Genomic DNA, 25,146 nt, shown 5'->3' on the forward strand with positions numbered 1-25,146 from the left:
CAAGGGAAATACAAATACATTGGGCAACTCCCACATTTATTCAGTGTCAAAAGTATCTAATTATTATTATTTTTATCATTATTAACAACATTGCCATTTTAGACAACTTCCGGCATCGACAATGTCGTCATCGACGCGCGACATGAGTTCAAAGAAGAGCGCTACAATTTCTCCGTGTAATAACTGTTGACAATCTTTCGAATGGCTTTGACCATATTATTTTGTCACTAAATTTGAGTCTCGTAGTAAAATGACTATGCGCGTATGGTAACGGCACCGAACAATATACCTTTAACCCAGGATATATGACTATTGTTTACAGTCTGAGTTGGAATGAACGAGGTGCAGACAATGCCACAGGGACTGTCAGCAGCCTGGGACACAGTGACATCTGCACTGGTGAGTGGTAAATATACGGCAGTGTATCAAATATAATTTTTGACATGACCATGTTATAGCATTGTATTGTTGAAGTACATTTGCGTGTCAAAAGCTGTGACCCAGCCATGTCTTTTTAGGTGTCTCCTCTGCCAACCAATGCTTTGACAGATGATGTTCTCTGTGATGCCATGGCCCTGCTGGGTGGACATGGATTGGATCAGTATGTGGAGGGTTGGCTGCTGGAGACTCTGCAGGTTCGTTTGACTACATCTGTTGCTCCTGAGTTCTGGACGGGGCTCAAGCAGCCAGAGGGAGAGTCTCAGGAGAGGGACAGGGCAAATGCTTTACTTAAAGCCTTCAGAAACCTTCTGCAACAGCTGGAACCTTTCCTTGGTATGTCACAACTATATTTTAGCGAAGCCTATGTGTTTTTGGGGTTAGACAGGTATTGTATATATTTACGTATCCTGATTGTATGCTTTAAAAAAAAAAATTAAGTTAGATAAGTTAGTTCCGATAAGAAATTAAAGAAATTAATACTTGTATTCAGCAAGGGTGCATTAAATTAAACAAAAGTGACAGTAACAACATTTATAATGTTACAAAAGCTTTCTATGATAATAATAATAATAAATGTTTCTTGAGCAGTAGATCAGCTCTTTAGAACGATTTCTGAAGATGAAGGATCATGTTACACTAAAGACTGGAGTAAAGATGCTGAAAATTCAGTTTTGCCAACACAGGAATAAATTGTATTTTCAAATACACTACTGTGCAAAAGTCTTAGGCACGTTAGTATTTTCACCCCTCAAAAAATGTTTTAAACCAATTATTTATATCTTTTGCTGTAGTGTGTCAACAGAAAATATCAGTTTACATTTCCAAACATTAATTTTGCCATTAATTGTAATAATCCAGTGAGATTACAATGTGTATGTATCCAGTGTATGCACAAGCAGTCTGACAACAGCTGGTGCTCCACACAGAGATCTGATCTCACCATCATCGAGTTTGTCTGTGATTACATGAAGAAACCGAAAAAACTGAGACAGACTTAATCCAGAAGAACTGTGGCAACGTCTCCAAGACGCTTGAAGAAACCTTTCTGCAAACTACAGTACTGTGAAAAGTACTGTAGTTTTAGAAAATATCATAAATGGATTTTATTTATCACTTCTATTAACTAAATCAAATCAATATTTAGTGAGTTTAAAACAGCATTTTGTCCTGGTACACTTGCACATCATTTCTCAGGTAGCTTTGCAGGTCTGTTTCTTCAAGCATCTTGAAGACGTTGCTGCAGTTCTTCTGGATTTAGTATCTGTTTTTTTCAGTTTCTTCAAGTAATCACAGACTCGATGATTGTGAGATCAGATCTCTGTGTGGATCATACCGGCTGTTGTCAGACTCTTTATGCATGCAACAATATCACTATATTATTACAATTAATGGCAAATGGAATGTTTGGAAATGTAAACTGAAATTTCCTACTGACACACTACAGCAAAAGATATAAATAACTGGTTTAAAACTTTTTTTTTTTGGTGTGAACATACTAACGTGCCTTTTGCACAGTACTGTATATTCAAATAGAAAAGTTTTTTTTTTTTAAATTGTAAAAATATTTCACAATATTACTGTTATTGTCAAATAAATGCAACCTTGGATAGCAGAAGAGGCTTCTTTTAAAAACATAAAAAATCTTACTGATCTAAAACTTTTGAACCTTTACATATATATGGTTAGTGTTTGTTATGTACTAGACAAATTCATGCTGATTTTATTTTTTATCCTGATTTGCTGAGTTTTTTTTTGCATTACAATAATGAGAATTTTGGAGTGTAATGTTATTAATTTCCATTGATATAATGCCATAATGTGAAATCTGAATAGTTTTAACGTGTCCAGTGTTTCCTTAGTCTACTGTTTTAATCATACTCTCCCTTTTTTTTCTGTCAAGGTGGTCTTGAGAGACTGGGCTCATGGCAGGATGAGAGCCGCGGGGGTCTGTGTGGTCCAGGGGCCCGTGGTCTGACTGAGAGAGCTTTCTCTGTCGTTCGTGCCATTCTCCTGTTCTCTCCTCCACCTGTGCTGCAGGAGCGTGTGTTGGAGTTTTATAGCCGCACATTCTCTGTGCACATGAGTCAGGCAGGGGAAGCTGTGGAGGCTGAGGAGGGCACTGTGGAACATAATGAAGGCGGTTTGTGTCCAGGCTGTGCCGCCCTCCTTCACCTGTGTTGGTGTCAGGAAGCTCTAGAGCAGCTTCAAGAGCTCAGCCACATACTGTGAGTTGAAGAGAAGTACCATTCTGATTCAACTACAGATGCTTACTACATCCTAGTATTTTTTAAAAACACTATATAACATTATGCAGTATTCACTGCAGTATGCTACATAGTTTATTGCATTTGGCACATTGCTATGTGGCATCATGTTTAAAGGAATGATCTGGAAATAAATATGATTATTTTGAACCTTCAATTACGAGTGTGCGATATTGACGAAAATGATATCTCAATATTTTCTGGTATTTCATTCAACCAATTTGTTTAAAGTGACTGTCTTTAAGAATAGGTAATTGAATCTTTGACTCATCTAACTTAAAAAAAGAAAGAAAAGCAGAATCATTCAGTAATGAAACACTGTTGTGTTCTGCTTGAAGTCACTCAACGGTTCTGTTGTGGCTTGGTTCGAAACAATTTTTGTTGGTGAAATTGAGCAAAAACCTATGTTATAAACAATATTCTGTCTAAAATATAACTTTCAGTATTAACTTATTTATTGAATTGTTGTATAAATCTATCACATTTGCAATCATGCTCATATTCAGGAAAAACAGCATTCTTGCTTGTGTGATATTATGTAATTATATCATATATGATATAAATATAACAATAATTCATACGGGGCATTCGTATAGGTTACATCACACAGTTAAAGTGTGCACTCTCAAGTCATGCTCTTATTTGTTTTTTGTAAAATGGGTGACACTCAGTAATGTCAGTTCACACATTGTTAAAACAACAATTACTGTATTAACGTAGACGATGCATATTACTTTTAATCTTTTTTTTTTTTTAAATACCATGGCAATAGCTTATGGCAGAGGAGGAGATGTTGAAGGTGATATTCTGGCTTAGTCATGGAAGGTCATGTTTGTTGATCTCATTGCATTGTTACATTATTCCACACATACAGAAAATATGCATATTCTGTGATATGTACTTCAAAAGTAGTATGGTTGTCTTCAATTCCAAATATGCCAATGTGACTTTTGTTGCAGAGGTAGAGTACTGAGATATATAACGCCTTAATAAATGTGTTTGGTGATTTCAGCTCCAGACTACAGCTGTTAGAACGCGTGAGCTCTGAGGCCGTGACCAGCATCCTGCACCAGCTGATAGAGCGGAGGATGGAGCAGCGCTGCAGGGGAGAATATGAGAGCTCTTTTCTCACAGACTTCAATGATGTACACAACTTTCATTCAGTTACACAGCAGAAAACATTTTATTTTATATGATCTACAGAAACATTAACCGTGTTGATGCTCAAACTTGTATCGACATTCCATTAAGAATCCAAAATGTGTCACTTGATCCATGTAGTTTTAAAATTATATGCATTAGTTAACAAAACCTTGGCCAACATGACTTCAGCGTGAGCAAATCCTGATGTGTGCTAATTCAAATCATTACTCAAAACTATTGAACTTTTAAAGTTATGAAAACAAATATGAGTAAAAAACACAACATTTTTACATTTTCTAGAGAAAATGTTAGTGGTTCTCTCGTGCAAAAATCACTGCCTCAAAGCCGATCTGTTCAACCACAATGTTGATTATAAATTAAAGTTATGAACAGTAGTAGTCATGCAAATACAACAAATTTAACAAATACCACTAATAATAAAAGGTTGTGCTTGTCTGGATTTAATAAGTAAATAATATTCAGCTTCATTATTCCATCACACAAATTAGAGACATTTTCTATTCAAAATGGTCAATTGGTTAAAAAAACAATACATCATAAAAATCATTAGGTGCACTTTATTTAAAAGTACAGTTGTTGTTAAAAGTTTACATATACCTTGTAGAATCTCTAAAAAGTTAAATATTTTTCCATAATAAGAGGGATCATAAAAAATGCTTTCTTTTTTATTTAGTACCGTCCTGAATAAGATATTTACATAAAAAATAATTACATATAGTCCACAAGACAAAATAATAGTTTTAAAAAGTTTAACCCCTTTCAAAATTTTGCATACGCTTGATTCTTAATACTGTGTGTCTTAACCTAGATGATCCACCTAGATGAGTGTTTTTTGTTTTCTGATGGCATTAAGAACCAGGGGGTGAAAACTTTTGAACAGGATGAAAAATGTATTTTGTTTAAAGATTATATATTTTTTATTTAGTTCTACCCTTCAGAAGCTACAGAAGATACTTGGATGCTTCCCAGAAGACAAAATAGGTAACATTTATCCTGATTTTCAAATTGAAAGTTTTCACCCCCTGGCTCTTAATGCATCGTGTTTCCTTCTTGAGCATCAGTATATGTTTTTTACCTTTTGTAATAGTTGTGTTTGAGTCCCTCAATTTTCCTCAGTGGGAAAAGATGGATCTCAAAATCATACAGTCACTGCTGGAAAGGGTTCAAATATCCAGGGTAAAAGATGCTGGAAAACCAAAGAATTTGCAGGACCTGGAGGATTTTTCTGAAAAACAGTGGGCAGTTTAACTGTTCAGGACAAACAGTTGTGGATCATCCAGGTGACCACACACTGTATTAAGAATCAAGCGTATGTAAACTTTTTAATGGGGTCATTTTTATAAATTCAACTTTTATTGTCTTGTGGACCATATGTAAACACATTTTTTATAAAATATTTTATTCAGGACAGTTCTAAAAAATAAAGAAAAAAATAACATGCATTTTTCATGATCCCTCTTGTGTTAAAATAATTAACATTTTGCAAATTCTGCAAGGTGCATGTAAACTTTGATCACAACTGTATGTGTACTTTACTAACAAAGTACTGAGTAATATAAGGTAACTACACTAGTCAACATTTGAAGTGGATCAAAACCTTTCATCAAAGGTATACATGAATTTTGAACAATACCCGTAGGACAACTTTGATTAACTTTTTTGATCCACTTCAAATGTTGACTATTGTACATAGGTTAAAGTCAGGTTCAAGGCTAGTTACCTTGAGTAGTTGACTAGTTACCCAGTTATTTTAACTATTGTAGTTACATAGTATGTACCTGCAGAACATGAATGTAAAGTAAAGTGTTACCAAAATCATAACTGAAATTGATTAAATGTTCTTTGTCATTTTTTGCTTCATTTGTTAACACAAGCTCTCTTTTTATATTTTAATATTCAAGGTTAAAGTGCCTAATTAATCACTGTGTTTCCAGTGGTTGGGGCAGGTTTTAGGATGGCTGAGCAGGGTGTTTGCCAGTAAGGTGGAAGAGGTGGGCAACGATGCCACAACCACAGATGGCAAGACGGGTCAGCCAATCAATGCTCTCCTCCAGCGCTGGCACTGTCACATGCACCAGTTTTTCTGCCGTATCTACGTAAACATGAGGATCGAAGAACTCTTCAGCATCATACGAGGTGAGAAAGAAACTCCATTTGTGTAGCATACTGCTTGTTATGGGTTCTCAGTGGGGTCTCAGTGGGTAGCACTATCGCCTCACAGCAAGAAGGTCCCGTCTGAGCCAGGAGTCTTTTCTGTGTGTAGTTTGCATATTCTTCCTGTGTCAGCATGAGTTTCCTACAGGTGCTCCGTTTTCTCCCACACAGTCCAAAGACATGTAGGTTAGGTGGATTAGACATGTCAAATTGGCCGTAAGAGTGTGTGTAAGTGTGATAGACAGGAAGGTCATCTGGTGTAAAACCTGTGCCAAATCCAATGTGTGTGTGCGGATAATTCAGATGAAGCGAACCCTGCAAACGAGCGGGGCTAATGCTAGGAAAACGTATATACTACATGTAATCTTATCCTAGTTGTTTTCATTTCATTTGTATTTTTCTCTGCTTAATTGTTGCAGATTTTCCAGAGTCTATTCCCGCCATTGAGGATCTTAAGTTCTGTCTGGAAAGGACCAATCAGAGACAGCAGCTTCTGGCCTCTCTTAAATCAGCCTTTGAAACACGACTGCTGCATCCAGGTCGGTGATTCAGGCCATTTTCACACTCGCGGAATACTAAACTCGTGTAAAAATGTTCTGACATTTACCATGCTTTTACCTTTCTTTTCCCACTTCAGGAGTCCATACATCTGACATTATCACTGTTTACATCTCAGCCATCAAAGCTCTAAGAGAGCTCGACCCCTCCATGGTCATCTTGCAAGTGGCCTGCCAACCCATTCGCAAGTATCTCAGGTTTGTCAACTGCACTGGTGTTGTCTGTCTCAAGGAAGTTGTGCTTTTTTGTAAACCAGTTCCAATACTGAAGTGGTTAGTCTTTTATTGTAATGTTGGAAATTACAGAACCCGTGAGGACACTGTGCGCCAGATAGTGGGCAGTCTGACAGGTGATGCGGAGGGTTGTTCTGATCTTGCCAATGAGCTTTCTCGAGCTGACCCTGTTACCTTGGAGACACAGGATAGTGAAGATGAGGGAAGTGATCCAGAGGACTGGACTCCAGATCCTACCGATGCTCTCACAGGTTAGTGTTAACCGCCAACACACACCAACATGAATCCTTTTTCATGCCTTAAAATAGCTTGAATGTAATTCACCATTGGATAACTACACCCTTGCCTCAATAAGTATATGCGGTTCTTTGAATATGCAAATTAGCGCCCGTCTCCACTAACTCACACCAGCTCAGAGATCCACTTGTTGACGATCACACGTTGACGTGATTGGTTACAAGGTAGTTTGTGACGTCAGAAACACCAGCGTTTTCAAACCGTGTTTTTGAGACTGTCTTTGGTTCACTGCAGGTTTAAAGTGAAAATATTCAGCAATGGTGTTGACTTATGAGTTTGCACATGGTTTGTCTTAAGCACATTAAAAAACACCACATAGACATATAAACAATATTAAAAGCTTGATTTTTTTTGTTCCACATGGTGACTTTAACAATATTAATATCTAAACTAAAGTATGTAATGCTAAATGCAGTTTCATGGCAAGGATAATATATTAATGGTGGTATATTTTTTCTCAAATTCACCAGTCATTGGCCTGTGTGTAGAAAAGTCAATACAAACTGCAGTCACAGAAATATGGGCAGGCAGTCCACATTTCAGCTCTCTCTCTTCTCTGTCTTTCTGTAGATAAAACTGGCTCTAAACGGCGTTCTTCTGACATTATTAGTCTGCTGGTCAGCATTTACGGCAGTAAAGAGATCTTCATTAATGAGTACAAGACTGTACTGGCTGACCGACTTCTTCATCAGCTCAACTACAACACAGTCAGGTAACCCACCAATATAATACTCTGTTTCCACTTTCCACTATAATCCTTTACTTAATGCTCCTGAACTAGCTTAATTTGGTTTGGTTTAGATAAAGCAGAAAATGTAGGACATTGTGTAAAATGCAATAAAATCAAGAATCTGTGATTTGTTAATTCTCTTTCAACTTTATTTAACTGACAAAAGCACAAAGAAAAGTTTTCCAAAGTTTTCTCTGAACAACTTAATTGTATTTTTTAAATATAAACAAATTAAAATTTTGATGGCTGCAACACACTTCTAAAAAATTGGGACTGAGGCACAATTAAAGTGAAAAGCTTATAGTATATCCAAGTTAAACTCTTTTGAAACAGTCCACAATAAGTTTGTGAATTGGTAATAGTGGATGGTATTGTGTTTGAGGGTAAAAGGAGCATCTCAGTCTTTACTCGTGCTTTACATCTTTCATGGCTCATCACTTTGTGCCAAATATCATGAGAGAATTGTCAAACAATTCAAAAATCACATTTCTCAATGCAAGACTGCAAAGTATTTAGGTATTTCACCTTCTGCCAGACATAATATTGTGAAAATATTCAGGGAATCCAGAGAAATCTCAGTCTATGTTGGGCAAAGCAGGAAACCTCTGTTGAATATGTGTGACCTTTAAGCCCTCAGACGGCATTACATGAGAAACCGTCATGCTACTCTGTTAAATATAGCCACGTGGCCTCAGGAGTATTTTGGAAAACCATTGTCTCTTAACAGTCTGCTGCTGCATCAAGAAATGCCACTTGAATCTCTGTTACGCAAGGAGAAATCTATACATCTGTTCAATACAGAGATGCCGGCGAGTTCTCTGGGCCTGAGCTCATCTCAGAGGGTCCAAAACACAGTGGATGTGCTGCAGTCAGACGAGTCCACATTTCAGCTTGTTTTTGGGGAAAACTGACATTGAGTTATCTGTCCCAAAGACAAAAGGGACCATCCAGACTTTCATCAGCGATGGGTGCAAAAGCAAATATCTGTCATGGAATGGGGTGCATCAGTGCAAAAGGAATGGGTGACTTGCATGTGTGTGAAGGTACCATTGATGTGGAGGCATATATTGGGATTGTACATTTAATGGCATCAAGATGACATCTTTTTTGGGAAGCAAGACAATGCCAGGCCTCATTCAGCATGTTACAACAGAGTGATTTCTTAGACACTTTACACCGTAGAAGGGATGTGCTTGACTCCCTGCCTTCAGTCCAGATCTGTCTCCTACTTAAAATGTATGGCCAATCATGAAAAGGAGAATCAGACAATGACGACCACAGACTGTTGAGCAGCTGTCTTGTATCAGGCGAGATTGGACAAAGATCCACTTGCAAAACTGCAACAATTAGTATCCTCAATTCCCAAACTATTAAAAAGTGTAATTAAAAGGAAAGGTGATGTGACACAGTGTGAAACCTCTGTGCCAACTTATTTGGAATGTGTTGCAGCCATGAAAATCAAAATTTTATTAAGTTGTTCAGTGAAAACTTGCTTGCTTGCGAAATAATATAAATGCTTGCTCACAGACTGCTGGTTTGTTTGTGGGTTCAGAATAGTTATATTATTTTGAAATCATTGAATAAAGACCAGCATTCTTTTTTTTTTTTTGACTTTTGTTAGGCTGTCTAGACTTTTGATAGGCTCTCTTTTTATAGACTGTTTATATATATATAATTTAAATGAGGAAGAAAAGTAGGTGTTGTAGACATATAAATGTGGGTGGCCATGAATGCATGTGTTCAAATTCCCAGTAAAAATGCTATTTTTCTGATGGGGGAGGACCTTTTGAGTTCTTAAAGTTATTTTATGTTTTCATAGTATAATGAACTACTGCAAAGGATCAAGGAAAATTATAAATTCCCATGACAACAGTTTAAAGCAAAAGAGAAAGGAATGTGCCGTGTTTTTAATATGTACAGTACTTGTGTACTTAAATCAAAATTGACAGATCTTATTTTTTATGCAATATTGCAGCATTTATTATAAATGATTTATCCACGCACATCATTATTTTTAAAAGGCCATTTCACTCAGATACAGTACGTAACAATTGGGAAGAAAAGGCTATTATAATTTTCTTTGCACACTGACTTTAAATTCTCTCTGTGTTTTTGTTTATAGAGAGATTCGCAACGTTGAGCTGCTGAAACTGAGGTTTGGCGAGTCCCACATGCATTACTGCGAGGTGATGCTAAAGGTATGCTTTCCACTGCGCTCGCTTCTCAGCTTTGTTGCGCAAATTCACTGCTCTTGGTTATCCGTCATCTTGTTATCATGATATGTGACCTCAATGGGATTTACTTCCATTACGTGTGCTATTTATATTGAACTTGTCTGTCTTCCTCTGCAGGATGTAGCAGACTCTCGGCGCATCAACACTAATATCCGAGATGAGGAGAGTCGTCTTCCTGTAGAGGAGCAGTCTACATTACTGCTGTCTGCCATGATCATCTCATCTGAGTTCTGGCCCCAGCTAAAGGAGGAGAAGTTGGAACTGCCTGCAGTTGCTTCTAAAGCCATGGAGGACTACACACACCGCTTTGAGAAACTCAAGGTACTCCAGTCTAGTGGTTCTCAGTTGGTTTTGTTTTAGGACCTAGATTTTACATTGGACATCAAGGGCTCCATTTTAACGATCTAAGCGCATGGTCTAAAGCGCACAGCGCAAGTGCACTTTGGGGCATGTCCGAATACACTTTTGCTAGTTTAACGACGGGAAAAATGGTCGGTGCACCTGGCGCATGGTCTAAAAGGGTTGGTCCCTATTCTCTTAATGAGTAATGGGTGTGTTTTGGGCGTAACGTGCAATAGACAAATCAGAGTCTCATCTCCTATTCCCTTTAAAAGCCAGCTGCGCTCACGCCATGGCGGATTGCTATTTACATGGTGGAATTTGCAAGCGTAAAGACTGAACGCTTCTCTAGCAAGGAAACGGATCTGCTCGTGCGCGAGGTAAAAGTGCCCAAGCAGACCATCTACGGGACAAGCCAGATTCCACCATATCTTTATGTACACAAAAATAATCTTTTAATATTTGGCATGTTTGTGTGCTGCTGCGTGTCCCTGTGTGTGTAATAATCAGAGTGTACGCGCGTTGTGCATAGGGTGGCCATTTCCATAACACCAAAAAGGAGGACACTTTGCGACATTTAGTGGGGCAAGAATAATTGCATAGGACTCTGGTGTACTTCCAACTACAATACAATTTTGTCCATCATATCGATGGTATCATGATACAGTGATTCTGAAATAGTCTATTCATTGCCAGACAATTTGATCTACGATATATCTTGATGTAGACCTATGTGTAACAGAAGAGGCAAAAAAGTGTTTGTTCACAGTATTTGTATTTATTCAAGACATTGTGATGTCCGTTTCAAAAGCTGACCACTGAGATTAACCTGTCTTGAAAAGTGCACAGTGCCAGAAAACACAACATTTCTGGACTTCTGGAAATAACACAAATACATAAATAAACAAATAATGAATGCGAAAAATAAATGAATACACATTTCAGTTCTCAACAAAGAAGTTCACCCTCTGCAGCAGCTCAGGCGACAACCGCACATCTAGGGTCATCATGGCCAAATTCGTGCTCTTTTGTCCATTCTGGATTAAATGAGGTCTGACGTTTCGGCATGTTAACGTTATGATATGACGTAGCCAGCACGTGGACTCCACGTCATGGAGGCTTGTTTACGTTTTTAACCAATGATATATCAGATATTTATTTGACACCGCTTTCAGCCAATCATTTGTTTGACCAGAGATCTTACGGCATTAGTCGCTATGCTGCTGCTGTGTCCCAATAAAGATTCTAGAGCGGGTTTTTTTTGGCCGATTCAGCGCAACTCCATAAAGAAGGACAAATGAGTGTCCGGCTTGAGGTTGCGCCGGACGCCAGACAGGGGGCTTAAAATCCGGACTGTCCGGCCAAAATCCGGACGTATGGCCACGCTAGTTGTGCACCTGCCTATAGACGCATATTACTAATGCTCCCTTTAAATAACAAAAAAATAATAATACTGCACCATTGACTTTAGAGTCTAGACCAGGTTTTTGTTGGTCAATGGCGCAGTCTATTTCAGTTACCTCAAAATAGCAACGCACCAACAATGCGCCTGAACACGCCTCATTTTTAGACCAGCACGCCCATGGGCGCACAAATGGGCGCAAATGCATTTGCCATTTAAACAACGTGGCGCAGTACGTGAAAATGATAACTGCATCGGGCTGAAGCTAGCAAAAAACACTTGTCACGCCTGGTGCTGCATTGCGCCGAATATATGATAAGGCCAATAAAGTGTTCACCCAACACAGTACCAATAGTTAGATTTGATTCGATAGTTCATCATGATTATACAGGATTTCGCACCTGATTTGTCTTTTTGATTCCAGTGTAATATAGAAATATCTTAAGCCATATATTTTTCTTTTTTTCTTTCTTTTTTTTTTGTTTTGCAGGCCATGAGGACTCTGAGGTGGAAGCCTCACCTGGGTTCTGTTACGCTGGACGTGGAGCTGGAGGACAGAACCATCGCAAACCTCACAGTGTCTCCTATCCATGCTGCCATTATTTTACACTTCCAGGACAAAGGTGTGGAAAATTAGTTTACCCCAAAATAATTTCTTCACCCTTATGTCATTCCAAACCTGTATGTTTTTTTTTTTTTGTGGAACACAAAATAACTTTAGTAAAAATGGCTACGGTTTTTTACATGAAGTAAAAAGCATTTCATTTTGGGTGAAGAATAATACAGGGCCTGTTTACACCTATTAACTTCATAGGTTTTCTCTGATTGGATAGGTATTAGATCATTAAAAGATCAGGTGTAAATGCCCTCCGAAACACATTTGAGATGGATTTAAATCCAATCACTCAAACACTTCAGGAGGTGGTTTGAGACTCATTCCAAACAAAACTGGACAAGTGTAAATGCATCTGGTTGTTGAAACCACATATATGTAAATTTTACTCCTGAAATGGTAAAAAAATAAATGTGTGAGAGTGAGAGTGAGAGCGTGTTATAGGGTACCGGCTCCCGGTAGCCAGATCTGACAGCTCTCCTCTGGCCAACGAACGAACAATGTATGATTATGATTCAGGCAGCATTACAGGTCAGAAGTCAGGTTGGATCAGACCATTCAGAATATTTATCCAGTTCTATCTGGTTGAAGATCGGAGTCATCACGCCAGTATGGAGATGGGTTGTAGTAGTGAGTAGTGAGACTACATTATCTCACCGGTGCTGATGCCACTGTCTCTCCTAATGTGGTCTTTGATCTTGAAATTAGCTGATCACAAATAAAATGCAGCTCATTCCTGTTGCTTGTGTTGATGTGAAGTTAACTTTGCATATAGCGCAGGAATTGAAGATCGGATGGAAATTTTGCAGGGACACGTATATATGGCCAAGTGTAAATGGAACAGTAAAAAGCTAGACTTAGCCATAAACAAACTACACCACAAGTCAAGTCAAGTCACCTTCATTTATATTGCGCTTTTAACAATATAGATTGTTTCAAAGCAGCTTTACAGTGATAATAGGAAATTAAAGTAACAGAGATTGTTTTGGCTCCATAGCAGCTCTAGAATAAAGTTATTGTCCAGCTAAAGTTAGTTTTGTTTGATTAATTTCCGTCACAACGATCATTAATTATTAACTTAGGGGCCACTAACACGACACCGTTCTAACAGAAAACCTAAGTTATCTCTGCGCAAACTTCAAAAACGCAAACTGCAAACGCAAAGCTGACGGCGTGCACATGCACATTACGGTGTTTAGTCTATAGGTATGCGTAATTAGTTCCACCTAGTCAGTGGTAACTTATGACCATATTTGGACATCCGCTACACTCCCACCAAATCACTTATGATTTCTCTATAGTAAACTAATAGGATTGTGTAACACTTGAAATATAACCATGAAATATCAACTAACCCATGGAATAATAGAGAGCAAATAAATAAGCAGAACATCATTAATATTCATCAATCTGCTTCCAAGAGGGTTACCGTCTTCTGAATTGGACACTCCAGGTAACTAGGCTTAGATGAATGTTTACCTTTCTCATTCAAGGTAGAATCACTCAACTTATACAACTTGCCTGCCATGTCTTGAGTGTCAGATGTTTTCTGCTTCTTGAGACTCTGCATCTCTTTGGAGAAGGCTGTTTCTTGAACCATTCTAATAATAAAGAGTTCTGCCTCTCCTTTCTTCTAGGCTCACTACTTCAGAAGATCTAGATTCAAGACCTTTAGTTTCTTTCACACGCCGTTTGAGTCTGGCAATAGCCTTACCATCCTGGTCCAATCAAAGAATTTACAAAGGTGATGCAACAATGATCTTTCTTCGGTTGCTTGGGTACTAAGAACTTGAACTTTGCGAAGCTCTGGATCATTATTCGGGATTACATCTCCCACCTTAAAGGACAATTCCGGTGAAAAATGAACCTAGGGGTAATTAACACATGGTTACCGAGTCGATCGTTCCCTGGGATGCGTTTTCATGAAAATCGAATGTAAAGAGTTTTATCTCTAAAAACAGATTAGCTTATAACGCTAGTATAATCGTTCGTGACTCGATTAGTCGAGACTGTTTTCCAAGATGCCTGCTGCCTGTTAACGCGTAATGTACTGTCTTTATAAAGTCTCTTCTTATTAAACTGTCTGTACACTTACAAAGTTCTCAATGCTTCGGTTTGCATGTAGTGACCCTCATTATGCTACCGTGTTAGTGTGAGGCTATTTTGAGCCTTGTTAGTGGTATTAACTAGCGATTTACTTTTACTTACTCTGTGCCCCATATACTAGCGTTATAAGCTAATCTGTTTTTAGAGATAAAACTCTTTACATTCGATTTTCATGAAAACGCATCCCAGGGAACAATCGACTCGGTAACCATGTGTTAATTACCCCTAGGTTCATTTTTCACCGGAATTGTCCTTTAACTTCCTCACTGGGAAGATCCTTCTGCCATAGAAATTTTGGTCCTGTGAACCAGCTGGATGCCACCAATTGATCTACAGTGAGACCTCTAGAGGCATTATCAGCAGGATTATCTTCTGTGGCGACATATCTCCATTGATTGGAATTGGTGCTCAACTTGAAACGCTGGATGCGATTAGCAACGAAAACATGGAATCTTTTAGCATCATTTTTGATATAACCAAGAACGACTCTTGAATCAGTCCAAAAATATTCCTGCAAGTCTTCTATTTCTAACTCTTTCTTGAGCATATCACTTATTCATACAGCTACCACTGCGGCTGAAAGCTCTTATCTTGGTATGGTCGTTACCTTTGTAGGCGCCACTCTTGACTTGCCCATGACTAATGAGCAATGAACTTCTTCTGATGTACTGACTGCTCGAAGATACGAGCATTCTCCATAGCCTAGGATGCTAGCATCAGAAGACTTCCTTGACTTCCTTGCTGGTCAGTGGAACAAAGCATCGTTGGATCTTCACATTGGCTAAATTTGGTAGATCCAAAAGCCAGTATTCCCACTGAGACCGTAGGTCACTTGGAAGTGGATCATCCCAACTAGCCTTGTCATGACACATTCAATGCAGGATTTTCTTCCCTAAGAGAATGAAGGGTGCCACGAATCCAAGCGGGTCAAACACAGATGCTATCGTAGACAAGCGGCAAGATGTTTAAGACCATAATTGGCACAACCGGGTGAGGAAGCTGCACCAAACAAATTAACCTTCATTCGATAAACTGAGAATTGAGACTCCAGATCGCCATTATCCCACCGTAAGAATCTTAGATAATCTCTGTCTTCCATCTTGACATGAAACTGATGAAACATACGTTCAACGTCACACATGATTGCTATTGGACTTCTTTGAAAACGACACAAAACACCTATCAAGGTATTTGTCAGCTCTGGGCCAGTTAGAAGACAATAATTCAAGGATGTTCCTTGAAATCTTGCAGAACAGTCAAAAACAACACAGATTTTTCCAGGCTTTTTTGGGTGATGCACGCCTCGATGAGGAATGTACCATATTGAGTACCCTTCAATTTCTCCAGGCTGAACCTTCTCAGCATCTCCACGAGCTATGGTTTCATTTATAAAAGCAGTGTAGTCCTTGTCCCTCTTTCGTCGTCTTTCCAAGTACTTAAGACGATGTATTGCACAGGATTTATTATTTGGCAAGTTAGGCCTTTCCTTTTTAAATGGTAGAGGCATCTCATAATGTCCGTCATCATTAAGTTTGATAGCATCTTTCATCTTCGCTAGGAAATGAAAATCTTCTTGAGACATGCAACAATCCTCGGTTATCTCACTGAAGTCAGATTCAAACACCTTAATAATGTCCATTGGAGAAACTACTTCTTTGATCTGTGTTCGGCAGACATAATGCACTTCACCTTTAAGGCTGACAGAAGTTTGTAGACCTGGCATCATTTGTCTGACAATGACCTGGTGACTTAGTCCATAGACGTCTCCATAGTCTACTAATGTCTAATGGACTAATGTCCTTCTTTACAAACCAACCCTCAACAAACTACTTGTCTGGCCTTAAAATTCATAATACATAATTTTTATCGCTTCCGCGTAGCCACGTGAACCGGAATTATCCCGACAACATTTTATCTGTACAGAGGTAAAGGGAAAGGGAAGAAGGCCTTCACAGGGGAGAGACTAGTTGATACTTCAGGACTGCATTGTTGTCGTGTCCAGGCGCAGGTCCTTCATCAGATCTGGATCCGGCGGACTGCGGTAAACCTTGGGATAAACAGAGAGACTAATATTAGCGTAGACACCATTATTCTTATGATGTAACAAGTACATCAGGATTTATGGGAAGTGTTCCCGGTTCCGGCTGACCTAATCTATGCAGCCTAACATTGAATTATAGAAGTCTATAATGTGTTCTGTGTATGCTAGGTCAAAGAGATGTGTTTTTAGTCTAGATTTGAACTGACAGAGTGTGTCTGCTTCCCGGACAATGTTAGGAAGACTGTTCCAAAGTTTTGGTGCTAAATAGGAAAAGGATCTACCACCAGCAGTCGATTTTGATGTTCTAGGTATTATCAACTGGCCGGAATTTTGAGATCACAATAAACGTGAAGGACTATAATACGTTAAGAGCTCGCTCAAGTACTGCGGAGCTAAACCATTTAGTGCTTTGTAGGGGTGTAACAATATATCGTGTCACAATATATCGCAATATAAAAATGCAACAATATGTATAGTGAATAGTGACAATATGTATTGTGAATAGTTCACCCAAAATAAAAATTACTATGTGAGAAAAAAGTTTTCAGAGTTTTAGTGTCAGTACTACTTTAAAATATTATATATAATGTTGAATATAATGTATAATAATGCAATAGGGGAATATCTGTGTAAAAAAGTGGCCTACATTATTTTAAATGTATCTAGTCAGTGACAGAGAAACATATTCGTCTAAAATAACTATTTTCAGCTTCAGAATCATGAATATTTTTATTCTGGTGTCTCTATTGTCCTGTGCTTTGGGTTTCCAGCACCAAGTCCAAGAATATTCATTTATACACACAATGTAATATCAAATTGATCAGTTTAATAAACAGTAAATGTTTTGTTAACCTTTTATCATATGTCTTGGAGTATCGCAATAATATCGTATTGTGATATGTATCGAATCGTGACATGAGGGTATCGTTACACCCCTAGTGCTTTGTAAGTAATCAGCAATATTTAAAAATGTATACGATGTTTAATAGGGAGCCAATGCAGTGTTGACAGAATGGGGCTAATATGGTCATACTTCCTGGTTCTGGTAAGAACTCTAGCTGCTGCGTTTTGGACCAGCTGTAGTTTGTTTATTTAGCGTGCAGGGCAACCTTCCATAAGAGCATTACAATAGTGTAGCCTTGATGTCATGAACGCATGAACTAATTGTTCCACATTTGTCAATGAAGAGCATATGACATAATTTAGATATATTTTTAAGATGGAAAAATGCGGTTTTACAGATACTAGACAAGTGACTTTCAAATCAAAGATTGGTATCAAAGAGCACACCCAGGTTCCTAACCGACGATGAAGACTTGACAGAGCAGCCATCAAGTGTTAGACAGTATTCTAGGCTATTACGTGAGGAAGTTTTTTGTCCAATTATTAGAAATCTCTGTTTTTTCAGAATTAAGTAGTAGGAAATTACTAGTTATCCAATTTTTTATATCAGCTATGCATTCCGTTCATTTTGTGAATTGGTAAGTTTCGTCAGGGCGTGAAGAAATACAGAGCTGAGTATCATCAGCATAACAGTGAAAACTAATGCCATGCTTCCTAATGATATCTCCTAAGGGTAGCATGTACAGAGTGAATAACAACGGTCCTAGCACTGAGCCATGTGGTACGCCATTCTGAACTTTTGATCAATAAGACATCTATTCATTTACTGCTACAAACTGATAATGGTCAGATAAGTATGATTTAAACCATGCTAATGCAATTCCACTAATGCCAACATAATTTTCGAGTCTATTTAAAAGAACGTTGGCTTGCTTAGTTAGGGACATTTAATATTCAACAATATTATTGATCTGCTTTACTTAGGGTGGACGATGACGCAATTTTCTTCTAGAAACAAACTTTGTTGTATTATTTTCATGTTATCAATGTGAAGCTGCTTTGATACAATCTGTTGTAAAAAGTCTGCTTGTAAAAAGCGCTATATAAATAAAGGTGACTTGACTTGAATGTTGTGGTCAATAGTATCAAATGCAGCACTAAGATCAAGTAACACTAATAGCGAGATACAACCACGATCGGATGATAAGAGCAAATCATTTGTCTCTCTAATGAGAGCTGTCTCAGTACTATGGTATGGTCTAAATCCTGACTGAAAATCCTCGCAGATACCATTTCTTTCTAAAAAGGAACATAGTTGTGAGGATACTGCCTTTTCTAGTATCTTCGACAGAAAAGGTAGATTCGAGATCGGCCTGTAATTGACTAATTCTGTAGGATCAAGTTGCGTTTTTTTAACAAGCGGTTTAATCATAGCCAGCTTAAAGGTTTTTGGTATTTACACTAATGACAAAGATTAATTAATGATATTAGGATCTATGACCTCTGGAAGCATCTCTTTCAATAGCTTAGTCGGTATAGGGTCTAACATACATGTTTTGATTTAGATGATTTAACGAGTTTAGAAAATTCTTCCTCTCCTATAGCAATGAATGAATCAAATTTTTCCCTAAGGAGACTACAATGCACTGCCTGATGTGATACTGTAGTAGACGGTTGCATAGTTATAAATTTCTCCCTGATGTTATCAATCTTGTTAGTAAAGAAGTTCATAAAGTCATTACTGCTGTGCTGCTTGGAAATGTTTGGGGTTGAAGATTTATTTAGCCACTGTTTCAAATAAATACCTAGTTTTGTTTATTTTCTTCTAATAGAGTTGAAAAAAAAGCAGATCTAGCAGCTTTTAAGGCCTCTCTGTACGCAATCGTGCTCTCTTTCCATGAAATGCAAATTTCTTCCAGTTGCGCTCCACTTTTCTGGCTGCTCTCTTAAGGGCCTGAGTGTGCTCGTTGCTCGTTGTCTAACTCCAATAGAGTTCAGAATGTCTTTAAATGCCAATCCCAATGTATCTTTTTCGTTATCTACATGTATATTAAAATCACCAACAATTAGGACTTTATCTGCAGCCAGTACTAACTCTGATAGAAAATCAGCAAATTCTTTGATAAAGTCTGTATGGTGCCCTGGTGGCCTGTATACAGTAGCCAGCACAAATCTCAAACGTGATTTATTATTTACACTAGATAGTGTTACATTAAGCACCAATACTTCAAAATAATAATATTTAAAACAAGACATCTCAGTAATTCTGAAGATATTACGATAAATTACAAAATTACTCCCCCTTTGCCTTTCAGACGAGGCTCATGTTTATAACAGTAATCTTGGGGGGTGGACTCATTTAAATTAATGTAATCGTCTGGTTTTAGCCAGGTTTCTGTCAAACACAGCACATCTAGGTTATGATCTGTAGTCATATCATTAACAATAAGTGCTTTTGAAGCAAGGGATCGAATATTCAGCAACCCGAGCTTTATCATTTGTTCATCCGTATTATATCTGCATGACCACAAACAGTCATATGACTTTAGCGTAACCATCCCTTAGCTATCGAGAACTCTTTCAGTCTTTATAAAAATAAAAATAAAATTTCCCTGAAAGTTTGAGTTAGAATAGTTTGCAAGAGCATGATTATAAACACAACGAGGCTGTTTATAATCACACTGAACTGACTTCAGCTGAACAACACCCATAATGTATAATTTTCCTGTCATCACTGTAGAGCTGCTTTGAAACAATCCATCTTGTATAAAGCGCTACATAAATAAAGGTGACTTGACTTGAAAATGGACTTGTGAGCATATTTAGCAGTTTTCCTGTTCGGTGTGATGACGTTTAATGTGCACAACAACATCTGTTGTCACATTTAGCCACTTGTTAGCAAATGGCTTTTTTTTAAGACAAGTAAAAGGTTTTGTAAAAATCACAAGTAGCTATTACTGATGTATTTTATGTTGTAGAATTAAATGTGAAAATATCTTGAGCTTGTGTCAATCACAGACCTTATTTCAGCCATTTAACTTCCCACCGACTTCGGGACGATGGAACCGGAAGTGCTGAAATGCTGAGCATACGCACTACCTAGTGTGCCAATAAGTGACATAATCTTGATTGTTTTTCTTTATTAGGCACATGGACCTTGGAAGAGCTGAGTGGCGTCCTGGGCGTACCTCAAGAGATGGTGCGCAGGAAGTTGGCACTGTGGCAGCAGCAGGGTGTGCTGCGGGAGGAAGCCGGAGGTCGATATACTGTCCAGGAGACAAGCTCTTGCAGAGAGAGATCTGACAGAAGTGTCATGCTCATAGACAGTGATGAGGAGGGAGACTCCAACACTGCAACACAGTCTGAACAGAGAGAAGAGAAACTACAGGTTAGTTATACACTTCCAACACTTGTCATAACAAGATTTTAATAAAGTATTAGTAAATGTTGAAATTAACATTAACAAAGATGAATAAATGCTGTATACGTGCAGTTCATTATTAGTTCATGTTAACTAATGTAGTTAACTAATGTTAACTAACAAACCTTATTGTAAAGTGTTACCGTCATAACGAAATAATGTAACACTGCTCAGGGCCTTACTTGCATGTAATGCAAAGTTAATGATAAACTATTTTCCCTTGTTGTTTCTCAGCTGTTCTGGGCCTACATTCAGGCCATGCTGACTAACCTGGAGAGCATGACTTTGGAGAGGATCCACTCCATGCTTCGAATGTTTGTGGCCGCTGGGCCTGGAGTCACTGAGATGGATGTGAATGAGCTGCAGGCCTTCCTGCAGAAGAAAGTCAGAGCCCACCAGCTTATTGTGTCCACTGGTGTCTACAGACTACCTAAGACCACTCAATAGTCAAAAACCAGTAAGCGGAGACCAGAAAAACGATGATGTCAAAGGCACAAATTGTTCATTGTGCAAAATAATAAAATTGACATGTTTGTAATCTCTTGTTGCAATCTTTTTGGTTTGTAAAATATAGTAGGGTCTAGTGAAAATGCTTTTGAGATTGTGTTTTAAATTCAAATACAAATTACATTTTTGAATTACACATTTTTGAATTCAAATTATCAGCCTAACAATTTGAGGGAAAAGTTTAGTGAAAAAATAAATAAACATTTATGTTGGGTTTGTCCCTCTTTTGCTTAATGATCACTTTATATGATGAACTGATTGAATTTAGGCTTTTATTCAGATATAAACATTCATCAACTCATACATCAGTCATGGTAAACGGAAGCTCAAGCATGTTCACTTGATGTGAGAGAACCAATGAGGTTCATTCTCATGTGTTATGCTGCACTTTTGAGATTCTGCAAGAGGTTTGTTCTTGTGCGTCAAGTAGGTTCAGTTGAACTTATGTTTATGTTCGCTGATCGAAGTTTGTGTGTGAATTAAATACTAAATTAAATCTGTTCATTATGTAAAGCAGTCGAGTCTCTTCAGAAAATTTGGACTAAAACTCTCAATTCATATGGATTAGTTTTACAATCTCTTTATGAACTTTTTGAAGTGTCAAAATTGTAGTTGTGTAGCTGCCAATGGAGGGACAGAAAGCTCTCAGATTTCATCAAACTAAAGTCTTACGGGCTTGGAACGACATGAGGGTGAGTAATTAATGACAGAATTTTCATTTTTGGGTGAACTGTACCTTTAATGCAAGATGTTTTTTGTACATAAAAGGGTTATACGTTATTTCTACTAAGTATGCAGCTACATGTCAACTTATTCTACTAACCCTAACCTTAATGACAGCAACATTTGAGTAGCATGAAAATTTGGTGTTGGATTGTGTCACTACTTGATGTTCAGAGTGCAACCAGGACCCTGAGTTCTTTGAGGAAAGAAAGGTGGACATATGTTCTGCACCCTGTGCTCCAAACGTTGCCCTAAAGGTTTAAATGCTGTAGGAGCAGCATAGTAGATGTCAACTGAAGGCCTCTTCTGATTTTCCCAGAACATACATATAGTATGAAATAGGATGAGATCTGATCTGAATCATCAGATCACACTGCTTTTTCCATTGCTCAGTGTCCAAGACTGAGCTCTTGACTCCAGGTTATGCATCTGTGTTGGCCTTGGATGAAAGTGGATTCATGGCAACCACTGTAGTTTCCAGCTCTGTGGAACACAGTAAAGTTTTTGTTGATCCCTTTTCAAAATCATGTAACTGCCCTAATATTATATAGCACCTTTTATCCCATTTTTTTACATTTTAGTTGTTGTTATTCTTTGTTTTACATTCTCTGAACTGTAACACAATGCCTTGTATTTGTCTTGTGCTTTTTTCGTTGTGCTTGTCTGTAATTAAACAAAAAAAAATTTCCTCCTGTAGTTACAAATGAACTTGTCTGACCTCTAATGGCAATTTATAAAATGGCAATTCTAGTGTTCACTGTTCAACAGGGATTTTATCTAGGGTAGAATGCAGAGTATAAATCTGAGTGACAATATACATACACTGAACAAAACACAACACTTTTGTTTTTGCCCCCATTTTTCATGAGCTGAACTCAAAGATCGTTCACAAATCTGTCTAAATCTCTGTTAGTGAGCACTTCTCCTTTCCATCCACCTCACAGGTGTGGCATATCAAGATGCTGATTAGACAACATGATTATTGTACAGGTGTGCCTTAGGCTGGCCACAATTAAAGGCCACTCTAAAATGTGCAGTTTTATCACAAAGCACAATGCCACAGATGTCGCAAGTTTTGAGGGAGCGTGCAATTGGCATGCTGACTGCAGGAATGTCCACCAGAGCTGTTGCCCATGAATTGAATGTTCATTTCTCTACCATAAGCTGCCTCCAAAGGCGTTCCAGAGAATTTGGCAGTACATCCAACCGGCCTTACAACCGCAGACCACGTGTAAGCACACCAGCCCAGGACCTCCACATCCAGCATCTTCACCTCCAAGATCGTCTGAGACCAGCCACCCAGACAGCTGCTGCAACAATCGGTTTGCATAACCAAAGAATTTCTGCACAAACTGTCAGAAACCGTCTCAGGGAAGCTCATCTGCATGCTCGTTGTCCTCATCGGGGTCTCGAACTGACTGCAGTTCGTCGTCGTAACCGACTTGAGTGAGCAAGTGCTCACATTCGATGGAGTCTGGCACTTTGGAAAGGTGTTCTCTTCACGGATGAATCCCGGTTTTCACTATACAGGGCAGATGGCAGACAGCGTGTATGGCGTCGTGTGGCCAGGGAGGGGCTTTCACGAGGAGCACCAGTTCGGAAAACCAAGTCCAGTTGGGCCAATGAGACGCAACCAAAAGGACCTGCTCCTCGTCCTCCCTGATCTTGCACAGGACCTGTACAAGAAGGCTCACTGGGGGAAACACATACTTGTGGAGGCCCCGCGGCCAGCTGTGCGCTAGTGCATCCTTGCCGAGGGTCCCCTCGGTCATGAAATAAAACAAGCGGCAGTGGGAAGAGTCTAGGGAGGCAGACAGGTTCAGCTCTCCCAGGATGTGAATGGCTCGAAGCGACCTCAGATGCTTCTGACTCCATAGGAGGAGATGGCGGGCGAGTAGCGACATACGGCGGGAATGTAGACCACCTTGTCGGTTCATGTACGCTACTGTTGCCGTGATGTCTGAACAGACTAGTACGTGTTGGTCCTTGAGCAACGCCCGGAAGCGTTGCAGAGCCAAGCGTACTGCCAGCAACTCGAGGCAATTGACATCCCAAAGGCGCTGGGGTCCTGTCCAGGAGCCTGCGGCAGCATGTCCATTGCACATGGCACCCCAGCCCGTGGTGGAGGCATCTGTTGAGACAACAACATGCCTGGAAACGTTCTAAGGGAACTCCGGCCCGTAGAAAGGAGAGGTTCGACCACGGGGTGAAGGTCTGACGGCAGGCCCGAGTAACTGGTACTCGGAGCGTGTCCTGTTGCCATGCACATGGACTCGATCGAGAAGCCAGTGCCGAAGCAGTCTCATATGAAGCAGTCCGAGCGGTGTGTTTGCTGCGGTGGATGCCATATGCCCCAGGAGCCTCTGAAATAACTTCAGGGGAACCGCATTCTTGCCCTCAAATTGATTCAGACAATTCAGCAGTGACTGTGCACGTTCACTCGTAAGCTGTATGTACATGGCGACCGAGTCGATTTCCATACCGAGAAAAGAGATCCTCTGCACAAGGGAGAGTTTGCTCTTTTCCCAGTTGACCCTGAAGGCTCAAATGGGCGAGGTGCCAGACCACCAGGTCCCTGTGTTCGCAAACCTGGTCTTGAGAGTGAACTAGAATCAGCCAGTCGTCGAGATAGTTCAGGATGCAAACCCCGTGTTGCCGGAGTGGCACAAGGGCTGCCTCGACAACCTTCGTGAAGACGTGAGGGGACAGGGCTAACCTGAATGGGAGGACTGTGTACTGGTATGCCTGCACCTCGAAAGCAAACCGTAGAAACTGTCTGTGTCGAGGAAGAATGGAGAGATGGTATAGCGAACTCCCCGGAAGCAGGGAGGAGACAGTGCGAACTGAATCGCATAGCCAAGCCTGGTGGTTCTCGCGAGGCAGCGGGACAGATTGAGAAGCTCTAGTCAGGCTCCCAAAAATTGAACCAGCGGGGTCATGCGAACCACAGACGTACCCACGATGGGGAAGCGAGGCGGAATGACCAGCCCAGACGTGGGGGACGAGAGTGGTGAGGTTGAGCTTCGCACACTGCCGTCCACGGCCTCTGGGGGCTCAGAGATGGGGGTGTCAGTTC

The 25,146-nt window shown here is 39.4% G+C and overlaps 1 protein-coding gene across 1 annotated transcript; it reads left to right on the top strand.

The window, feature by feature from the left end:
- Positions 1-114: 114 nt before the first annotated feature.
- Positions 115-22,771, top strand: anapc2 (anaphase promoting complex subunit 2). The gene is made up of 14 exons (XM_084115596.1): positions 115-399; positions 519-774; positions 2,342-2,666; positions 3,718-3,850; positions 5,804-6,005; positions 6,443-6,562; positions 6,661-6,778; positions 6,887-7,065; positions 7,682-7,823; positions 9,964-10,039; positions 10,193-10,396; positions 12,307-12,439; positions 20,566-20,807; positions 21,075-22,771. The coding sequence occupies exons 1-14, from the start codon at positions 334-336 to the stop codon at positions 21,285-21,287; spliced, it is 2,409 nt and encodes an 802-aa protein (XP_083971722.1). The 5' UTR covers positions 115-333; the 3' UTR covers positions 21,288-22,771.
- The last annotated feature ends 2,375 nt before the right edge of the window (positions 22,772-25,146 follow it).

Source organism: Abramis brama (genome assembly GCF_963993115.1).
Source record: "Abramis brama genome assembly, chromosome: 5".
Taxonomy (NCBI): Eukaryota; Metazoa; Chordata; class Actinopteri; order Cypriniformes; family Leuciscidae; genus Abramis; species Abramis brama.